The 19843-nt window shown below is 40.6% G+C and overlaps 1 protein-coding gene and 1 long non-coding RNA gene across 2 annotated transcripts in view; both read left to right on the top strand.

Annotated features, from left to right (window-relative positions):
- LOC108513639 (putative uncharacterized protein FRMD6-AS1) overlaps window positions 1-1017 on the top strand; it is a 44416-nt gene extending 43399 nt beyond the window's left edge. The window contains exon 4 of the mRNA XM_017849456.1: window positions 183-1017. Coding sequence (XP_017704945.1) covers window positions 183-506 — 324 coding nt within the window. The 3' untranslated portion in view covers window positions 507-1017. The remainder of the gene's footprint in view (window positions 1-182) is intronic.
- Window positions 1018-11051: 10034 nt separating this feature from the next.
- Window positions 11052-19843, top strand: part of LOC108513676 (uncharacterized) — a 55146-nt gene continuing 46354 nt past the window's right edge. Inside the window, exon 1 of the long non-coding RNA XR_001880977.1 lies at window positions 11052-11177. This is a non-coding gene — a long non-coding RNA (uncharacterized LOC108513676). The remainder of the gene's footprint in view (window positions 11178-19843) is intronic.

Raw genomic sequence — 19843 nt, 5'->3', positions numbered from 1 at the left:
TTTGACAGTCACCAAAGATTGCAGTTTTTTTTTTTAAAAGGAATAAAAAAGTAGGATGGGAGTTATCGGCTTGTGAGAGATATGAGAATTTCTAGAAGATAGGAGTGGTTGGAGGAATGATGACCTGTAGAAAGGAGGCTGTGCTGTTTATTTACTGACCTCCTTCTCCCATGGGTCTATAGGTCGAGGGCTGCCCTGGGACTGAGCCTGTGCCTAGGTCAAGAGAGGTAGGATTGCCAGCTGAAGGACAAGTCAGCGCTTGTACAGGACTGTCCACCACAACTGCAGATGAAACTAGAGGCGGACTGCAGGCACGTGATGCTCGCACCAGCGATGACTCTATAGCCACATACAGCCGGATGCGGAAGAGCTCAATCCTCTATCTGAACATGACATTCCGGCTTAAAAACTTTCAGTGCTTTCTATGCCGACTGAGCAGGGTAGAGGAATGGGCTTCAGACTCTTCAGGCCCTGAAACTTTGTGTGTATGTGCATATTTTGGATGAAAAGATCCATAATGTTCATCACATTTTCGAAAGGGTACATGTTAAGTGTTTAAGAACCACAAACACAAAACCCTAATCCTTAACATGACAGGTGAGGCCCTACACAGTCCAGACTAACCAACCTCTCTTGAGCCGCATCTCCTGCCAGTCGGCTCTCCCCATCTCCCCTACTCAGTGAACGTTAAATTCCAGCCACAGAACTTCTCATCCCATCTCAAACATGCTGTAAGCTCTTTAATCTCGCTCTGATTGAACACATGCCTTTCTCTCTGCCAGGAATGTTGCTCCTCCTTTGCCACTTCCTCTGTCCCTTCTCTGCCTGGTGAATTTGCTTTTATCCTTTAAGACTCAGCAATAACATCACCTCTGTGGCCCCCTCCCTCCTTCCCGGTGGTTCTCCTCAACCATTTCCTGAGCAATCCATACACCAATGTCTGTGGAATTCACCCTTTGGTATAGACATTGTTTGCTCATATACTGCTCTATTCCACTTGTTTGTGAATTCTTGAAAGCGCAGACCATGCCCCTCACCACTCCAAACCATAACTTGGAATATAACAGACAATAATAATATTGATGCAACCAGTGAGGAATGAATTACTCCATTTATTAGCTTGGCCAATTGTCTCTTGGATCTTACAGAGAACCTGACCCTGGGAGACTGGGATATTCATAACTAGGTTTCCTGTTCAGGTTGTTAGAATCTGTCCTGGTTTAAATGTACAGTTCTGATTCCTATACATCTTTTAAGAACCACTATGAAAAAAGAATAATCAGAGAACAAGAAAGGATACTTGCAATTAAAAATGTAACTGATGACATAAAGAATTTAATAGGAAGGTTGGAAGATAGTGTTGGAAAAAATCTCCCAGAAAGTAGAGAAGCCGCCCCCCAAGGCTGGTGCGCATGCCTTCCTTGTAACATGTAGGACATTCCTTCTCACCAGTGCATTTATTTGTCACCCTGCATTGTAGTAGCCATTTTATGGATCCCTAATTCCCAATACATAGGCTGGGCTTCCTCGGAGCAGGGACTGTCTCTTCCTCCCCATCACTTATCCTGTGTACTAACGTACATGTGTATTGAAAGAATGAATGACAAATGTGTATGAAGGAGTGAAGGCAAACTTCAGTTGGGCTGGGGGTTGAAAGGAAGCTTTGCTGAGGTTGGAGGAAAAGGTGAATGAGGGTAAATCCCTGGAGAACACAAGGAAAAGGTGAATGAGGGTAAATCCCTGGGGGACACTAGGGAAGATCCAGGCTAAGGGGAGTAGACAGGTTCACAGCTACTGCAAGCATAGCTGAACAGGGAAAGGGTGACTGGGCAGATGCAAGGGGTTGAACCACCAAGAAAAATCCTGAGAGAAGGAAGGGGAGGTGGAAGGTCACTCAGGATTTCATCTTTCCTTGGGAATGACTTCATGCCAGGCACTGTGTTAAGGACTTTCCATGTATTATCTTAAGCTCCACAAAACCCTATAAAGTTGTAATTACTACTACAGCCATTTTCTAGGTGATAAGGATAGGTGTACAAACAATAAGTATCTGACCTCAGATTCTAGAGCTGGTGGTCATGGAACCAGGATTTAAGGGAAAAGTCTAATTATGTCTGTGTTGTTTTTATCACCAGGCTACTCTCTCTGGCAAAGGAGCCCAAGCCGAGCCTCTCATACATATATATATATATATATATAAATATATATATATATACACGTAATATATAATAGTATTACGTTATATATATATATGTATATATATATACCGATATATATACGTATATATATATATACGTATATATATATACTATATATATATACGTTATATATAAACGTATATATATATACGTTATATATATACGTATAATAATAATAATACGTATATATATATAGTATATATATAATATACGTATATTATAATATACGTATATATATATTACACACGTATATATATATATATACGTATATATATATATATCGTATATATATATATATACGTATATATATAGTTGTTGTTGTTGTTGTTGTTGTTGTTGTTGTTGTTGTTGTTGTAATGGAGTCTCGCTCTGTCGCCCAGGCTGGAGTGCGGTGGCCGGATCTCGGCTCACTGCAAGCTCCGCCTCCCGGGTTCATGCCATTCTCCTGCCTCAGCCTCCCGAGTAGCTGGGACCACAGGGGCCCGCCACCTCGCCCGGCTAGTTTTTTGTATTTTTTTAGTAGAGACGGGGTTTCACTGTGTTGGCCAGGATGGCGATCTCCTGACCTCGTGATCCGCCCGTCTCGGCCTCCCAAAGTGCTGGGATTACAGGCTTGAGCCGCCTCTCATATTTTATTCCACTTTGCCTAGGTCGGCAGTCCTGGGTGCCCAGAGCACTCTCTGCAGATCACAGCTCATAGGCTCCTAGCTGGGGATTGCACAGCTCTCTCTCCCAGATCACCGCAGTCTCCTTTTCCCAGAAAAAGCTGTGTGGGAGAGAGTAAATAGCTGGGTTTGGGGAATAATGGTTTTCTTCTGTTTTGTGTTACTGGATCTGATGCACAGAAAACTGCCCAGAGCCTCAAATAATTACAGTAAGACGACTCCACTTCCTTCACGTGGCCACAGCAGACAGCCAGGAGCCCAGACACACTGCAAAGCGAGTGCTGTGACTATGAGATGGGAAAAGGCAGGAACCCAGAATCAGGGATTCCTGACGGAACCGCAACCGCAAGCACAGCGTGGCACTCGGCAGAAACCGGGAAAGGGGCCCCACTCGGAAGGCCAGTGACTTGTTTCATTTTAAAGTCACTTAATAAAAAGCCCATTTAGACATATAATTAAGCAGGGGAAATGGCAAGTTTTAAGATGATTCATGTGGTGCAGTACCATCTGTGTTAGGACAAAAAGCCCAACAAAGCGTGCAGACTGGAAGACCATCCACTTCCTGCTGCCAGCCATCATCCCTGAGGAGCAAGTGATATGGGGGAGGGAGGGAGACCTTGGCTTTACCTGTATTTCGGAAATACTACTCACATGGCAATCACGTATTATTGGATGATGAAAAATGGTCAAATAAATTTGAGAAAGAAAACAACATGAAACTTGAACCTGGTCATTTCTTTGTCAGTCAACATTAGAATTAGCACCTCAGTGACAGGGCCAATTCTTTCTTTGGTCTTCATGACCATACCCATTTGCCCCCTCAGTTTTAAACTGGATACACAATAATACACTTTCCACCCTAAGGTACCAAATATTGATAGTTTCATAGTGTGAGTCAGAAGAGACGGAAGAAGTTGTCTGATCCTGCACGTGTATGGATGAAGAAAGGGTAGTCACCCCCTGCTTCCATTCTCCCACTGTCCCCCACACCAGCATGATGGCCAGTGATAAGGGTCAACTTGGCTGGCTTAAGGAATACATAGAAACCTGGTAAAGCACCATTTTGGATGTGTCTGTGAGGGTGTTTCCAGAGGAGATTAGCATGTGGGCCTGAGTGGAGTAGTGGGGAAGACCCACCCTCAGTGTGGGCAGGCACCATTCAATCTACGGGGGGGCCCAGACAGAACAAACACAGAAAAGAATGTGCAGACCTGTCTGCTGGAGCTGGGATACACCCTTCCTCTCCTGTTCTTGGACAACAATTCCAGGCTTGCCAGCGTTTGGTCTGGAGAACTTACCCCAGCCCCATCCTCACCTCAGGTTCTCAGTCCTTTGGCCTCAGACTGAGCATTACACCTTTGGCTTCCCTGGTTCTGAGGCCTTAGGACTTGGGCGGAGCCATGCTAGGTCAGCATTCCTGAGCATCCCAGAGTCTCTAGCTCACATATGGCGTGTCATGGACTTCCTAGCCCCCATAATTGCATGAGCCAATTCCCGTAATAAATCCCCTCTCATATCTCTCCCTATAATTATCCTATTGACTCTGTCTCTCTGGAGGACCCCAACTAATACATGCAGCCTCCCTACTTTTCAGCATTCATTTCAGACACTCAATCCTAGAGCTACTGGGATAGAAATAATTAATGGACTGAGGCCAGGAGAGCCAGGGTCACCTACGTATTATCCCAGGGTCAGAGCATCATTAGGACAGAGGTGATGGGAGAGGGCTGGGGACTAGGGATTGTTCCTTGGAAAGGGCCTGCAGAGTGCCCAGCAGATGTGTACATATATGCATGTGTATGTGAGGATGTGTATGTGTCTCACATATATGTGTGTGCATGTGCATATTTGTATGTGTGACTATGTATGTACATTTATATATGTGCTTATTGTACGTATGGCTGTGCCTGTGTATTTCTGAATGTTTGTCCATGTGTATTACATGTGTGTGAATTGGTGAGTGTGACTATATTTGTGTGGAATGGATCATTCTTTCCCCAGGCCAGAAGGCCAAGGAGATGCTACCAAGTGCTTGAAGACTTGATGTCACATTCTCGACTACCCCCACCCCCCTAGAACTTCCTGGCATCTCACTGTGATGCACAGGCATGGCAAAGGATAATCCTTACCTTACCCTGGAGAGAACACACTTTCTCTAGCCTCTGGAAACTAACCCATCGTACTTCTGGCTGCATTATCAATTTTCAATTAAGATACCACTTTGTCTGACCCTCTGAAGACAACAGCATGGAGCCTCGGTAATAAAGTGGAGTGGGTTCAGTGTATCCAGCCTCAGCAGTAGGAAGGACATTAGTTCTGGGACTCAGGGGTACAGCTGTGCCTGATCTGACTACTTGAATTCCCTTTACAGATGAATAAAGTGGTATTTTGTGACTCTAGTTGCCTTCTCTTTCAACAGGTCTCAAAATGTATAGCCCACATCCTGTTACCAACCTTTGCACATACCATTTCCAATGATAGAAAGAGTCATATTCCAGATCCAATAGAAAGTTAATCCTGTATAGTCTTGATCTGCTGGATGCCATTTCTGCAGATGGGGGCATGACACCTCCCTGAAGTGCCTTTTAAGGTATATATTCTCTCTCAGCATTTTCATGAGGGATATTCAAGTAGAACATACATCTTTTGGTGTAAGACATAAGCAACATAATTATAGAGCCTCCAAATACTTCAGGTACAGAGACATTGAGAAAGAATGATTTCTTTCACTTACTTGATGTAACAAAAGCCTGCCTATTCAAACCCATCCTAAAATTGGAATAATGTAATGCAAATACATGTAAAGAAACCTGCAGAGCAGTAAATAGCATAAAAAAATAATGACTATGTAACAAATTAGATAGGTGGTCAGGCAGGGGTGGAGATACATGGAACTTCATGAAGTAATGGTGTGGTTTTGGTTGGTTTCTGTTTTGTTTTACCCCTCATGTATCTTGAGATCACAGCTCATATAGGCCATTACACTTCAAGGATATGATCTCAGGACTGGAATATATTCACTTGCCAATATCAAGAGTAAGCAGTGCTCTCTTTGGTAGCACATATACTAAAATTGAAATGATACAGAGATTAGCATGGCCCCTGAGGAGGTTGGGAGTACAGAGATGTGGAGAGGGCCTGGAAGAGCATAAAGGTGGAAAATGAACTCTTGGAGTAGTTAGTATTCCCCGGACAAGAAGATAGACAAGGAGGATGAAAAGAATATGGCACACTTCATAGTTTCCAGTTGACATTGTCCTATCCAAGGGATGCTCCTTGGCGTCTGGTGGAAGAAATACAATCGGCCATAGAACTTACTCTTCATCTCTTCCCATTCTCTTAAGCTCTTAGCATTTATTCCCCCATCTTATCATTAGATTTTTTTAGTGATTCTTTTTATTTCTGGCCCAATTATATCCAATGATTTCCATAAAACATGATGATTTTAATAGTATTTTAGTAAGAATTTTCCTTCTTGCTATGAATTGCTTCAAGTAATAATCTTGAAAGCACACTAATAATAATAATGAGAATAATCTGGAAAGTACAGTTTCCAGTTCAAGTAAGTAACATTCCAAGTGATTGCTCAATGCCTTACTCCAAAGCAATTCCTTCCAACCCACCACAAGGCCAGAGCTCACTCTGGAATGTACTGTATCTTACACATCTTGGAATCCCTGGTGCTTTTCACACAATGGGTGTTCAAAACTGTGGAACTATACTGTGAACTGTTGGAAAAAGCTTCCTCCCAGACCTGCACCATCACACACATGCAGACATTCTGCCTCCGCCCAGCAATCTAGCGATCTCTCACTACTGCGAGTAGTAATGAAAGCTTCCTGACCAAATGACAAAGCCAGTGGCTCTTCTGAACTGCTCCATTTTCCATTATGCTCAGGATAGTTGGCATCTGTCTCCTCACTGCTCTGATACTCGCTCCCTCACCTTCCCCTGCTCCTCACTCCATATATTTCACCTTAGGGTCTTTTTTTTTTTTTTTTTTTTTTTTTTTTTTTTTTTTTTTTTTTTTTTTTTGTATCACAAGAGAAATTACCATGGAAGGCAGCACATCTTATGGCAAATATTATACATAAAATATGTTGAAAATTAATCATTTTTTAGTGCTTCTGTGCCTGTCACCATGTGACTTAGTTGTTTTCTAAGTATGATTTTATTTAACGCTTGAAGAAGCCCTAAGAGGATGTTATTTTCCTTATTTGAGAACTTGGAAAACTGAGGCTCAGCGATAGTAAGCACTTCAGTCCGGATTACATAACTAGTGATTGGCAGTCTTGGTTTCTCAACCCAGTGAGCAGTTCAATGCCAAGGCCCTTGCTCCACTGTCTCCCAGGAGAACATTTTTACCTTGGGGAAGGATGAAAAAATATCTGACATATTATAATTTTGTTCTATTTTTTCTAACCATCTCTAGTATCAAAGGAAAAGTTTTCATTATGTGTTTTCCTTTTATAAAAGTAATATTTGTTCACTGAAAACCATTTAAGAAATAGTGAGAAGCAAAAGAAGAAAAAAAAGTCACTTGTAATCCACCACTCAGATACCACATATCTGAAAGTTGGTACAGCTCTTTGATGATATTTTTGACTGAAACATTTTTTATGGGTTCATGTTACATAAAGAGTTAAAACTGGAAACATGGTTTTTATGCCACTTGTCTTAGTCCATTCAGGCAGTTATAACACAGTATCATAAACGATGTGGCTTATAAATCATAGAAATTTATTTCTTATAGTTCTGGGCACTGGGAAGTCCAAGATCAAGGTGCTGGCATATTCAGTGTCTGGTGAGGGCTGGAGTTCTGGTTCATAGATGGTAGCTTCTTGCTGTGTCCACATGTGGCAGAAGAGCTAGCTGGCTCTCCGGAGTCTCTTTTTTTTTTTTTTTTTTTTTATTATTATACTTTAAGTTCTAGGGTACATGTACATAACATGCAGGTTTGTTACATATGTATACTTGTGCCATGTTGGTGTGCTGCACCCATCAACTCGTCAGCACCCATCAATTCATCATTTATATCAGGTATAACTCCCAATGCCTCTTTTATAAGGGCACTAATCTCATTCATGCGGGCTCAGCCTTCATGACTTAATCACTTCCTAAAAACCCCATCTCCTAATACCTTGAGAGTTAGGATTTCAACACATGAATTTTGAGGTGATGCAAATATTTAGACGATAGCACCAACAAATGATTCCACAGCAATCAATTGTATAACTATACCATAATTTCACCAGTACCACATGGTTAGCATGAAGTTTTGTTTCTTTGTAAGAATATTAATGATATTGGGATAAACATCTCTGTAATTATCTCTGTACATTCTAATATTTTATGAAAGGGAAGAAATATTTTTTAAGTGTTAAAAAACTGTTAGCCCAGATGTATGAAAGTGAAAAGAAACAAAACTTTGCTCTAGATCAGTAGTTGACAGGCTTTTCTCGTAAAGGGGCAGGTAGTAAATATCTTAGGCTTTGTGGGCCATATGGTCTCTGTCGAAACTACTCCGCTTTGCCATCATAGCACAAAAGCAGTCATAGACAATTCATAAATGAATCAGCATGGCCGTGTTTCAACAAAATTTTATTTATAGACCCTGAAACGTGATTCTCATATAATTTTTATGTGTCATAAAACGGTCTTCTTCTTTTGATTTTTTTCTAATCATTTAGAAATGTGAAAACTACCTTTAGTCTGTGTGCCATACAAAAGCAAGTGACTGGCCCTTCCTTGCTCCAAATCATCCATTCATCCTTAGAGACCTAAGTCTATGACTGTTTCTAGCCACAAAGTTACAGAACTGTGAGAGTTCTCTTTCCAACCCTTCCTTCTCCTGGATTTACACACACACACATACAGGGACATATACTCCTGATTACCCCAAAGTCCTGCCCTAGTAAGCTGGCCACCCTCTCCCAGAGTTTCATAAGTTCAAGTATTACTTCTATTTTGTTTAATTCTATTTCTTGGAGCATCTGATTATCTGAATGAATTAATTCACATTAAAGAGTGATTAGTAGGGCTCAACTCTCCCTTTGATAATTTCCATTTAAAAGAACATGCACCAGTGAGGCTAACGGAATGCTGGGGAAAACATTTTTGAGTGACTGGTTACCCAGCTTTTCATTTAGGAAGTTGATTTTGGTATTATAAGGCTTGCCAAGAAGGCTAAGATGACTTATCTACTGATGCTTACAATCAGGGAGGCAGAACAATTGTGGTACAAGAAAAAATAAAAATTCAAATCAGAGGCTATTAACTGCCAAGAAAATGATAAAGAAATTAAATAACTAAATTATGATAAGGACAAAAATAATTGCTCAATGTTACCAAGCCTAGGCAGTCAGGGACATTTGTCTGCGTGTTGATAGACACAGGACCTTGCCTTCTTCCTCTTATGGATAATGGCTTCACAATATCCTCAGGGTCTTAAGCCTTTGATCCAGTCGAGGTCACTACTTCATGGTTTTACTTGTGCATAAATGGTAAAAAGAAAAATAAAATTTAAACAACTTGAGCTTAGAGGGAGTTCTTGAGTCATTTACTAAATTTCTAGAGATTTGCGAAGCTCCAAACAAAATGCATTCATGAGTCCTTTAGCACATGACTGAACCTGGAAGTTTCACCACTAACTCCAAGATAACCCTTGGACAGGCAAAGAGAAATAGGGCAATGGAGGGTTGATGTGAAAGCATTTCCTGCAAAGGTATCCTCTCACCAGGTAGACAAAGAAAGATAAGTTACCCAGACTGAAGTTGCAAGAGTCTTTTTTCCTGAAAATCACATCCTAAACCCCTGGGACAGTAAAACTCTTCACTGAGGTCTCATAGAAAGGTGGTCTTGAGAAACTAAAACAAGCTTTGACCTAGGAGCTGCCAGCCACCAGGTTTTCTCTTGTGGCAGTGTTTGCTTGCCATCCATCCAACCCTGACCAGAGGCTTCAAAAGCTGGAGCTCAGCTCTACCCAAAGCACAGGGGACGCTGGGGGACAGGTCTGCCCATGAAATGCCAGGAAATCCCAGAGCTAGGAGAGGTAGCTTAAAGGTCAACATCTGGGCATGAGGGTGCTGCTTAAAGTGAGTGGTGAAAAACACATCTTACCTCTATGTTCTAAAAATTGTCGCCGAAATATCTTTGTCTTTAATCATCCAATTTTCATTTCAAAGCCAAGCGCTAATAGGATATTAACATAATATGCACATTACTAACCCAGGCTATTGGCAACTGCTGCTTGCTGCAAGCCCTTGACATTGCCTCCCTGTATCTAACCATGGTTCTGCTTAGTCTGGCTTCCTGCCTTTGGCAATGGCCAGGGTTTGATGGTTCAGAGAAAGGCAAATTGCCTAGTTAATTAAAATCTGTACTTTTAAAAACATTTTTTCTCTTATATTGCCAGCCAAAGTTAAATGAGTACAACTTTCTTTTGAAAGGGCCAAAAATAAATTCTGGGCTTAAACATTGTAGATGAAATTGCTGCCTTAAATTCTAAGTTGCAGAAAAATAAAGGCTTATCATGAAAATTGTTATTTAGCTGTATCTGTGGGGGTGTGTGTACAAAGTGATTATTAACCTCCTTTATAAATGGGTATGTCAGGAACTTTGAAGGAAGACCCAGAGTTTGGTGGCCAAATGCCAGTGTGTGTTCAATATTCACAATGAACTCTTCTCCTTCTGGTAGTTGTAATTCTACGTCTGTTTCTAGCCTTTCTCACCTTGGTTATAGCACTCTGCTAGGGTCACAGGGATTTCCAAAATCAACTGCAAGGGAGTATTCTGAATTCCTGTTGATAAATAAATTATGTCCCAATTGCAGGTGCTTTTCTGAAATGTTACTCAATGCAGAAAAAAACTGAAGCTCCTGAGCTCAGCATATCTTATTTTGCTATCGACTGTATTTCTGTGTCTGTGTTCAAGTAACTAACTCCCTTTGGCAACTCCAAGGAAAGCTTCAGGTAAACAAGTCAAACTGTCTTCTTGTTTATACCTTTTTTGGAGAAAAAGTGAGAGTGCTATAATTTAAAAAAATTAGAACAGTAACAATGTCATCTTGAATTTACAAAGTGCAGGAGTTGTCAGATCTGTGATTTCAAGTCTTCCAACAACTCTTTTTGGGTAGGAGTAGTCAGGAGCCTGTGTGGTGGTTGAAGCCCAGGTTGGCCACCGGGAGCTGAAATAGAGGCCAGGACTCCTGGCTCCCTGTCCAGACTCTGAGGACCCAGGAGCCTCCATGGGTACACTCAGAGGCCACACTAGATGCAAAAAGAACCAGGCACAGAGAAGTCAGAGGGTCTCAAAGGTATTTGTTTCAGCATTTAACAAGGAATTTTACCTGGGAGATGATTTTCATTCAGAACCTGGCTACAAAGCTTGAAGAAAAAAGAGCCAGAACAACTAAGGAAGCCTGTGCCTGCCTTAGAAAGGCAATGAGAAGTCTGTTTATGTCTTTTGCCCACTTTTTAATGAAGTTAATTGCTTTTTGCTTGTTCAATTGTTTAGGTTTCTTATGAATTCTAGATATTAGACCTTTGTTGGATGTATAGCTTACAAATATTTTCTCCCATTTCATAGGTTGTCTGTTTACTCTGTTGATTGTTTCTTTTGTTGTGCAAAAGTTCTTCAGTTTAATTGGGCCCTACTTGCCAATTTTTGTTTTTGTTGCAATTGCTTTTGAGAATTTAGTCATAAAATTCTATCCCAAGGCCAATATCCAGAATGGTGTTTCCTAAGTTTTCTTCTGGAATTCTTGTAATTTGTGGTCTTACGTTTAAATCTTTAATCCATCTTGAGTTAATTTTTGTATATGGTGAAAGGGAGGGGTTCAGCTTCATTCTTCTGCATGTGGATAGCCAGTTATCCCAGCACCATTTATTGACTAAGGAGTCCTTTTCTCATTGCTTATTTCTGTCAACTTTGTTGAAGATCAGATGACATATAAGCACCGAACAAACATGAAAAAATGCTCAATATCATAATAATCAGAGAACTGCAAATCAAAACCACAATGAAATACCATCTCACACCAGTCAGAATGGCTATCATGTAAAAAAAAAAAAAAAAAAAAAAAAAAAGACAGATACTGGCAAGGCTGCTGAGAAAAGTGAATGCTTACTGCTGGTGGGAATGTAAATTAGTCCAGCCACTGTGGAAAGCAGTTTGGAGATATCTTAAAGAACTTAAAACAGAGCTACAGTTGACCCAGGAATACCATTACTGGGTATTTATCTGAAAGAAAATAAATCATTTTACTAAAAAGACACATGCACTTGTGTGTTCAGCACTATGCACAATAGCAAAGACAGAATTAACCTAGGTGCACATCAACAGTGGACTGGATAAAGGAAATGTGGTATATATACACCATGGAATACTACACAGCCATAAGAATAATGAAATCATGTTCTTTGAGAAACATGGATGCAACCTAAATGAAGTAACACAGAGATAGAAAACCAAATACCACATGTTCTCACTGATAAGTGGGAGCTAAACACTGGGTACTCACAGACATAAAGATGGCAGCAGTAGACTCTGGAGGCCACCAGAATGGGGAGAGAGGGAAGGAGACAAGGACTGAAAAACTACCTATTGGGTACTATGCTCACTACCCGGGTGATGAGATCATTCATATCTCAAACCTTAGCATCACACAATATACCCACTTAACAAACTTGTACATGTACCCCATGAATCTAAAATAAAAGTTAAAATTATTTTAAAAAGAAGAAAGGCAATGACATGCAACAATAAGCAGTCAGACTGATATTCACCGCATACCCTGACAACTCCCCTCATTTGTTCTCAATCACACTTGGGGTGCTTCTGCAGGAAGGCAATGGATGAGGTTTGGCTCTTGGGACCACTTTCTGTGTCAGTGACTATAGATTATAATGTTAATTTCTGGTTTGGTTTTTTGGGGCGTAGGGGAGAGATTATTTTCTTTTATTTTTTCTCCTCTCTAGAGCAAAACTCTTTTCCCTCACTCTTTTAAATAATTTTATTGTCAATGAAAACACAAAAGAGAGTTGAAAGCAACTGAAAATAGGGAATTTTCCACTGGGGAGAAATCAGGGAATGGCATAAAATGGCCTCTTACTTTTTTCTTCAAATTCCATATTAATATTAACAGCAAAAATTGATGGTTGGGGGCAGCCATCTGCATCTGTTTTGAATCATCTTTGTCTCTAGACCTCACTCTCTTCCCACACTGTTCTCCAAACTGTCATCAGGTTTAATGGCACGGCAGTCTTGGGCGCTGCACGCTACCCTCAGAGACCACTCAGAACTTTCAGTGGCCCTGAGTGCTAGATCCTTAGAAATGGAACCATCTTAGAGATCATCTGGTCTTGGAATTTCTTTACCGCCTTCTTTAATAACTTGGATTGAACATTTATAGAGCACTTACTATGCACCAAGGAATGGTTTAAGTAGTTTATATATATTAGCTCATTCATTCATCACACAGCCCTATCAAGTAGGCACCATTATCCCCATTTACAGATGAAAAACTGGGGCACAGAGAGGTTGACTCATTGACCAGGACGGCCTTCTACAGGGTGGCATAGCTGCCTTTCCTCGTCACACATTCTGCATTCCAGCCAAACTTGCTGTAGGCTCTAGGTCTCCATCTTATGCCTCTGCTCACTCCTATTCCTTTTGCCTGGAAAGCCTCCACACCTGGTCCCTCCCCTAAGCTCTGCATTGTCCAAATCCTATATAGCCTTCAGAATGAAGGGTGGATGCTATCTCCTCCAGGGAGCTTCTCCTAATTGCCTTTAGCTAGGGTCAATCTCCTTATGCTGAAATAGCAAAGTACTTCCATTGTACTGTGTGGCATGTGCCACATTCTGCCCTGCATTCTAGTTATGTATGCATGTATTTCATTTTTTTAAACATAAGATAAGCTCTCTATGGTAGAATGCATGTGTGATGATCTCCCAGCTCCCATATCACCTAGTGCATTCTGTGGCACACATTAAATAATGTCTGTTGCTGTATTTACCACATGGTAGGAAAAATGTGTGAATGAATATGCACATCATAGGTAACATTGCTTCATGAGCAAATTCCCTCTTTTACACATTGCAATCAGGCTCCTATAAAATTGCATATTTATAAAATGAATATTTACATGTGTTAGTCAAATGTGATGCAGTTTTTCCTAAGTGAGGAGGCATATGTGTGATGTGTAAACTTGCAACAACAGAGCAGCAGATCTGAGGACCCCATGTATACATGCAGGGTGCTGTCTGCCTTGGATGAGCTGGTCATTGCATGTCTTCTCTGCATGCTCTTGTGTGAAAGACAGCTTTTCTCTTGAGTCTCTATACCATCATTGCCCTTTCTGGGCCCATGAACTTTTGAACCAGGCGGTGGGGCTCTGCTCAGAGTAACTCTCACCCACCAATGTGCCCACATTGCAAGTGGTATTCACAGGCCACAGAAGCGTCACCGCTTAACCATGAGCCTTGAGACTCAGCCACAGCTCAGGCCACCACCCTCAGGATGCAAAACACTTCCTCCCATATATAAAGCTACACACTGAAAGTCATTATTGATGACACTCAGCCACATGGGTAAACTTATGAAGGAGTACACTTTTTCTAATTTTCATGTAAGTACCAGAGAAACAATGAGGCAGAGAGAGCAATGAACACAAAATATTTTGATCTGATCATTTGACAGGGTCTTAGATCATAAGTATCAGCTTATAATAGAATTTAAATCACCTCCCAACCTCAGGCTTACATGGTTCACAGTGCAATATTCCCTGAAATTAGTAATGTGAGGGTGCTTGATTCTGGCTACGTATCAGATTTCCTGTGGAATTTCACACACACACACACACACACACACACACACACACACACACACACCAGGCTCTCCTCTTGGAAATTCCACAATTCCAAAAAACCGCATAGTTCATTCTGATGTGAAGCCTGGGTTGAGAATTACTGTGACCAAATGAGACACAAAAATAATAGGCCACTCAGTCCCAGGCTGTGTCTTTTGCTGTTGCTGCTTTTTAATCAAAAAGGCTAGAGAGGCATCTCAGTGGGAACATTAGTTCTGCAAGTGACAAGACTTATAATATTTCATAACTATAGAAAACAGTGGGTGGCCATGATTTCAACAGCAGAAGTCAAACATTTTTCCATCAGCACAAACCAAAATATATAAAACCCTACATACCCAAAAGAAGAAGAAATATAAATGCAAGATTGTGAAACTTATATTCTATTTACATTAGAATACCATTAATTAATTATTGACAATAGTTTAGTTTGAAAATAAAACCAGAATGGAGAAGACTCATTAGTGCCTGAGACTCTAAAGAAGGCAAACTGTTGTTTACTGAAAAAATTTAATGAACCATAGTCTATAGCCATATGGAAAAGCTAGTACATTATATTTTACAGCATGTAATTGATCTACAATATTATCTTCAATTCATCCTCATTAATTGGCTTTTCTATGAAACAGAAGGGCTTCCCCTTGCCATCTCTGATTTGGCAGATGTGGCTGGATTTCATGCTGTCAGGGTTCACCCTATGTACTCCCCTATAGATGTTCTTTCTCTTTCTGACACTTCACTCACTCCAGAGATGAGCCTTCACACTGTTAACAATACTTTCATATCCCTGTCTACCCTGGAAGTAGATTTTGGTCTCTACCTTTCCAACATAATCAAAGTTTACCAGTCCCATGTTCCCTGATTCCAGAGTATCCTGTTTCCCAGACTCTAGGAAATGTTAAAGTGTTTTGTAGAATAATCTGAGAAAATGGGATCTAATAACAAAATACATCATATTTTCAGGGTACAGATTTGAGTTCAAAGGGATCTTTTGGCAATAATGCCTTAGCCTAAAAGTGGTACTCTAAAAGTCAGAATTCCAAGCACTCAGAGTGAGGGGACTGATGCAGCTTTGGCAGGATGCGTCACTCTCAAATCACATTGCATAAGCATCTACTTAGTCCACCTATTCCGACAGCTTTGGCTTATTGGTCCATGTGGTCTCCTAGCACAGAGGAGGATGAGAACTACAGGCTCCTTCTTTTGGTGTCTAGCACAGTCCAGGACTCCCCACCCCTTCTGTTGAGGCTGAGCATCCAGAGTTAACCCAACAGCTCATCATTCTTTATTTCTCTTCTATATATGTTCTGGTAATTTTCCTGAAGACACCATCTCCAAAGGAAAGAACAAGTATTCAAAGCAGTCAGTTTTGCTCTTGCTTAACAATTCTGGCCAAAGTCTTGCTACCTGTAAATAACAGGGACTCTTCCCGCTTTATTTCCCATTTCCAAGCACAGTGGGGAGTTGGGTCCTTGGGGTGGACAAGGGTTAAAACATGTACTTATGGCCGGGTGTGGTGGCTCATGTGTGTAATCCCAGCACTTTGCGAGGCCGAGGCAGGCAGATCTGCTAAGGTTAAGAGTTCTAGACCAGCCTGGCCAACATAGCAAAACCCCATCTCTACTAAAATATGAAAATTAGCTGGGCATGGTGGCGCATGCCTGTAATCCCAGTACTCAGGAGGCTGAGGCAGGAGAATCGCTTGAACCCAGGAGGCAGAGGTTGCCGTGAGCCAAGATCGCACCACTGCACTCCAGTCAGGGCGACAGAGCAAGACTCCATCTCAAAAACAAACAAACAAAAATGTACTCATTTCTCATTCTTAGTAAATCTCTGGAGGGGGTACAAGCAATGCCGTGAGTTCATCTAGGTTCCATCAGCAATTCACCGTGGCTTTCCCATTTCACACACCCTGTTCTGCTGTCCCTCTGAGTACATCTGTATATGCCAAGCCATTTGGTCTTACTATATATATATATATATACACACACACAACATATTTCAAATTGCCATCTTCAATTTTGTACTTACTATATCAAAGTAGTCTGGTATCCAGAAATGGGAGTCAGGGTTTACCTAGATTCTTCTCTTTGGGAATGAAGCCCATGAATTCCAGCAGAGAAGACAGAATCAAAACAACTGGATTCGTCATTAGAAAGCACAAGTTCACCCCGTCTGGCCCAGTCATGTGCTCACTACAGTCTCACAAGGCTGAGGGCAGAGGATGTGAAGCAAGATCGTTCAGAGGCATAGGAATATACGTGCAGCAGCCGACTGTCTGCTGGTACTGACACAGCTCACTCTGCTGACATTCATTTGCCTGTTGTCACAGGTACAATTTAGTAAGCTGGCAAGGAGGGAGACATTTATTTTAAAAGCTGTGGGAGGGGAGCTAAAAATTCTAGATATATTTTGAAATTAGGATTTGTCTTTGCTTCTACTTATTCACATTCTTCGGGAAAAGGTGAATGCTAAAATCTAAGAAGAAAGTCAGCGTGTTTCTTTGGCTGCATTAGAGGCTACCTTACAAATACCCTCTCTTTGTCAGAAGGGAAGTCTGGAGCTGTTCTAGGGCAGCGTTGCAGAGTCCCTTGCCTACTTTCCACACCCACATGACTTCCCTCTGCAGGTGCAGGTGTGTTGACATCCCATCAGTAGCATCAACCTACACCGAGGACCCTGCAATGAAATGCAGCTCGTCAGGATGCCATAAAAAATAAGAAGGTGGTTTAGGTAAAAACTACAAAAGGCATTGTTTACTAAACTGAGTGACAAAATAACATCACATAACTATCAGCTCTGCCTTTATCCCTTTCCTCTCACATCAAAGACTGAGCTGACTCAGCTAGGGAGGCCTTAAAAATAGGTGCTACAATGAGGAATGCACAGGTTTGGTCTTTTATTGCACTTCATATGTTTTTAACAAAGGGCATGCATTTAAAAAAAATCATTTGTAAGATATTTTGTTAATTTTAAATGAATATTTAAAAAATAGAAATTGTGGCTTCTATAAAAATCAGAACTTTGCTTTGATATGTACATACAGATTAAAAATTTAACCCTATTTGCTGTAATCTAAAGGAATGTGTTAAGACTCTGAGGCTGAATTACAGTTACTATGGAAACCAAAAACTGTAACCATTATGACTTAGGAGCCTCTAGCTTCTCAATAATTATGTTGTTTGAAGAAGGGAAATTACATTTTTAATTAAATGAGTAGAACACAAGTAATTTTACAGGAAATTTATTACATTGTGTTCAAATGGCATCTAATGTGTTCCTTGATGCTCTTTGGGTAATTTTTTCAGCAATTGCTGGCAAGTTTTTGAGAGATAGATTAGACTATTTATTGAGCACTTATTACTTATTTAAACATTGTACAGGGCTCCAGGGATGGGAAGGATAACATATAAATACATCATTTCTATACACGAGAAATTTTAGTTTAGTTAATTTTTAAAACACACGCAATAACCCAAATGCCTTTACAGAGCTATAGTTCAGCAACAAGGCATCCTAACCATATTTTGATCAAAGGGCTCTGAAACGAGGAGAGAGCCAAAGGGGTCTAAAACTCTCAATGGAGCTGAATTTTAAACAAAGTCTTTTTGTAAATCAAAATTTATTCTCTGATCACAAAAGCAATGTGTGCTAATTGTTGAACATTTGAAAATATGAAAATTTTAGAAGATGAAACTAAAACCAGCTATAATTCCAACTCCTATACTAACTTTTTGGTGTATTTGTAACAGTCATTTTTTTCCTATAGGCATGGGCAGTTGTCACTTTGCATGATAGTGTGAGACTGCAAAAATGACCACGAAAGCTAGAATCATGCAAAGTTCTTAACAATCAGTGGTGAAAACCCAATTGTTCTGTAACCTTGAAAATTATTTTGTCATTAACCTCTCTTACTGTTGTTAATAAATGTATAAGAAAATAAAAAATAGTGGCCGGATGTGGTGGCTCACGCACTTTGGGAGGCCAAGGAGGGTGGATCACGAAGTCAAGAGTTTGAGACCAGCCTGGCCAACATGGTGAAACACCGTCTCTACCAAAAATACAAAAATTAGCTGGGCATGGTGGTGCACAACTGTAATCTGAGCTAATTGGGAGGCTGAGGCAGGAGAATTGCTTGAACCCAGAAGGCAGAGGTTGCAGTGAGCTGAGATTGCACCACTGCATTCCAGCAGTCTCAGAAAAAGAAAGAAAAGAAAAAAATAGTAAAATTAATCTTTAGTACTCTGAATTTAAAATATAGAAATGTTGAGAATTAAAGTGTTTTATTTCTTTGTAAAAAATTTACCAGAAGTAGTTTGAATAATGCTGGTCTATCTTTCATTGTATAACTTACAATATGGAGCAAGCATCTTTTTTGCAAATTGTCATACTTCTAAGTCTGGATCAGCTTCCAGCACTTGTCCTTTGCACTTTCAATGATGTGAACTATCTCTGATAGTTCCTTTAATGTAAAGCGTGTTTTTTCTTTTCTTTTTTTTTTTTTTTTTTTTGCTAGCGTCACTTCTTCTGTGTGTTTTCAACACCACCACTTTCTTTATCTGTCAATTTCACCTTAACTAAGTTCCTTGGGTTCCATGTCTAGTGTCTCTCAAAGGGTGGTGGTGTCCAGATTTCCACGGTCAGCTAATTCTGCCATAACTTTGTTTACATCAGACTCATATTTAACTTCCACCATTGTCACTTTTCATTTCTTCGCTGCATTTTCATCATTGTTGACCAATTTCCTGTTTTGATCGCCCAGTTTTAAAAAATGCCACGTAGGGTTATCACTGGCAGAGAAGGAGGCAACCTGGTGCTGTCTGTGCCGGAACTGAATAACAGAGGGGCACTAACCCAGTCTGACCAATCACAGGCCGACTGAGAAAACAAGGATGTTACTGGTCACCGATCATGATGTGCATCTGTCATTCCCACAGTGATCTGTGGACTGAATTGCTAGCAGTGAAGTTTGTGCAATTACTCAGTTAATATACTGAGATAACTGAAATGTGAACTGTGTTGTTGTGAAATGGGCATTATTTAACTCATGGTAACAAAAATGCATGCATTGCGGACCCATGCAAAATGTGAACAGTCTACATGGACAACTT

Source organism: Rhinopithecus bieti, unplaced genomic scaffold (assembly GCF_001698545.2).
Source record: "Rhinopithecus bieti isolate Rb0 unplaced genomic scaffold, ASM169854v2 scaffold_29928, whole genome shotgun sequence".
NCBI lineage: Eukaryota > Metazoa > Chordata > Mammalia > Primates > Cercopithecidae > Rhinopithecus > Rhinopithecus bieti.
The sequence above is the reverse complement of the archived record's forward strand: the minus strand, read 5'-3'. Positions and strand labels throughout refer to the sequence as shown.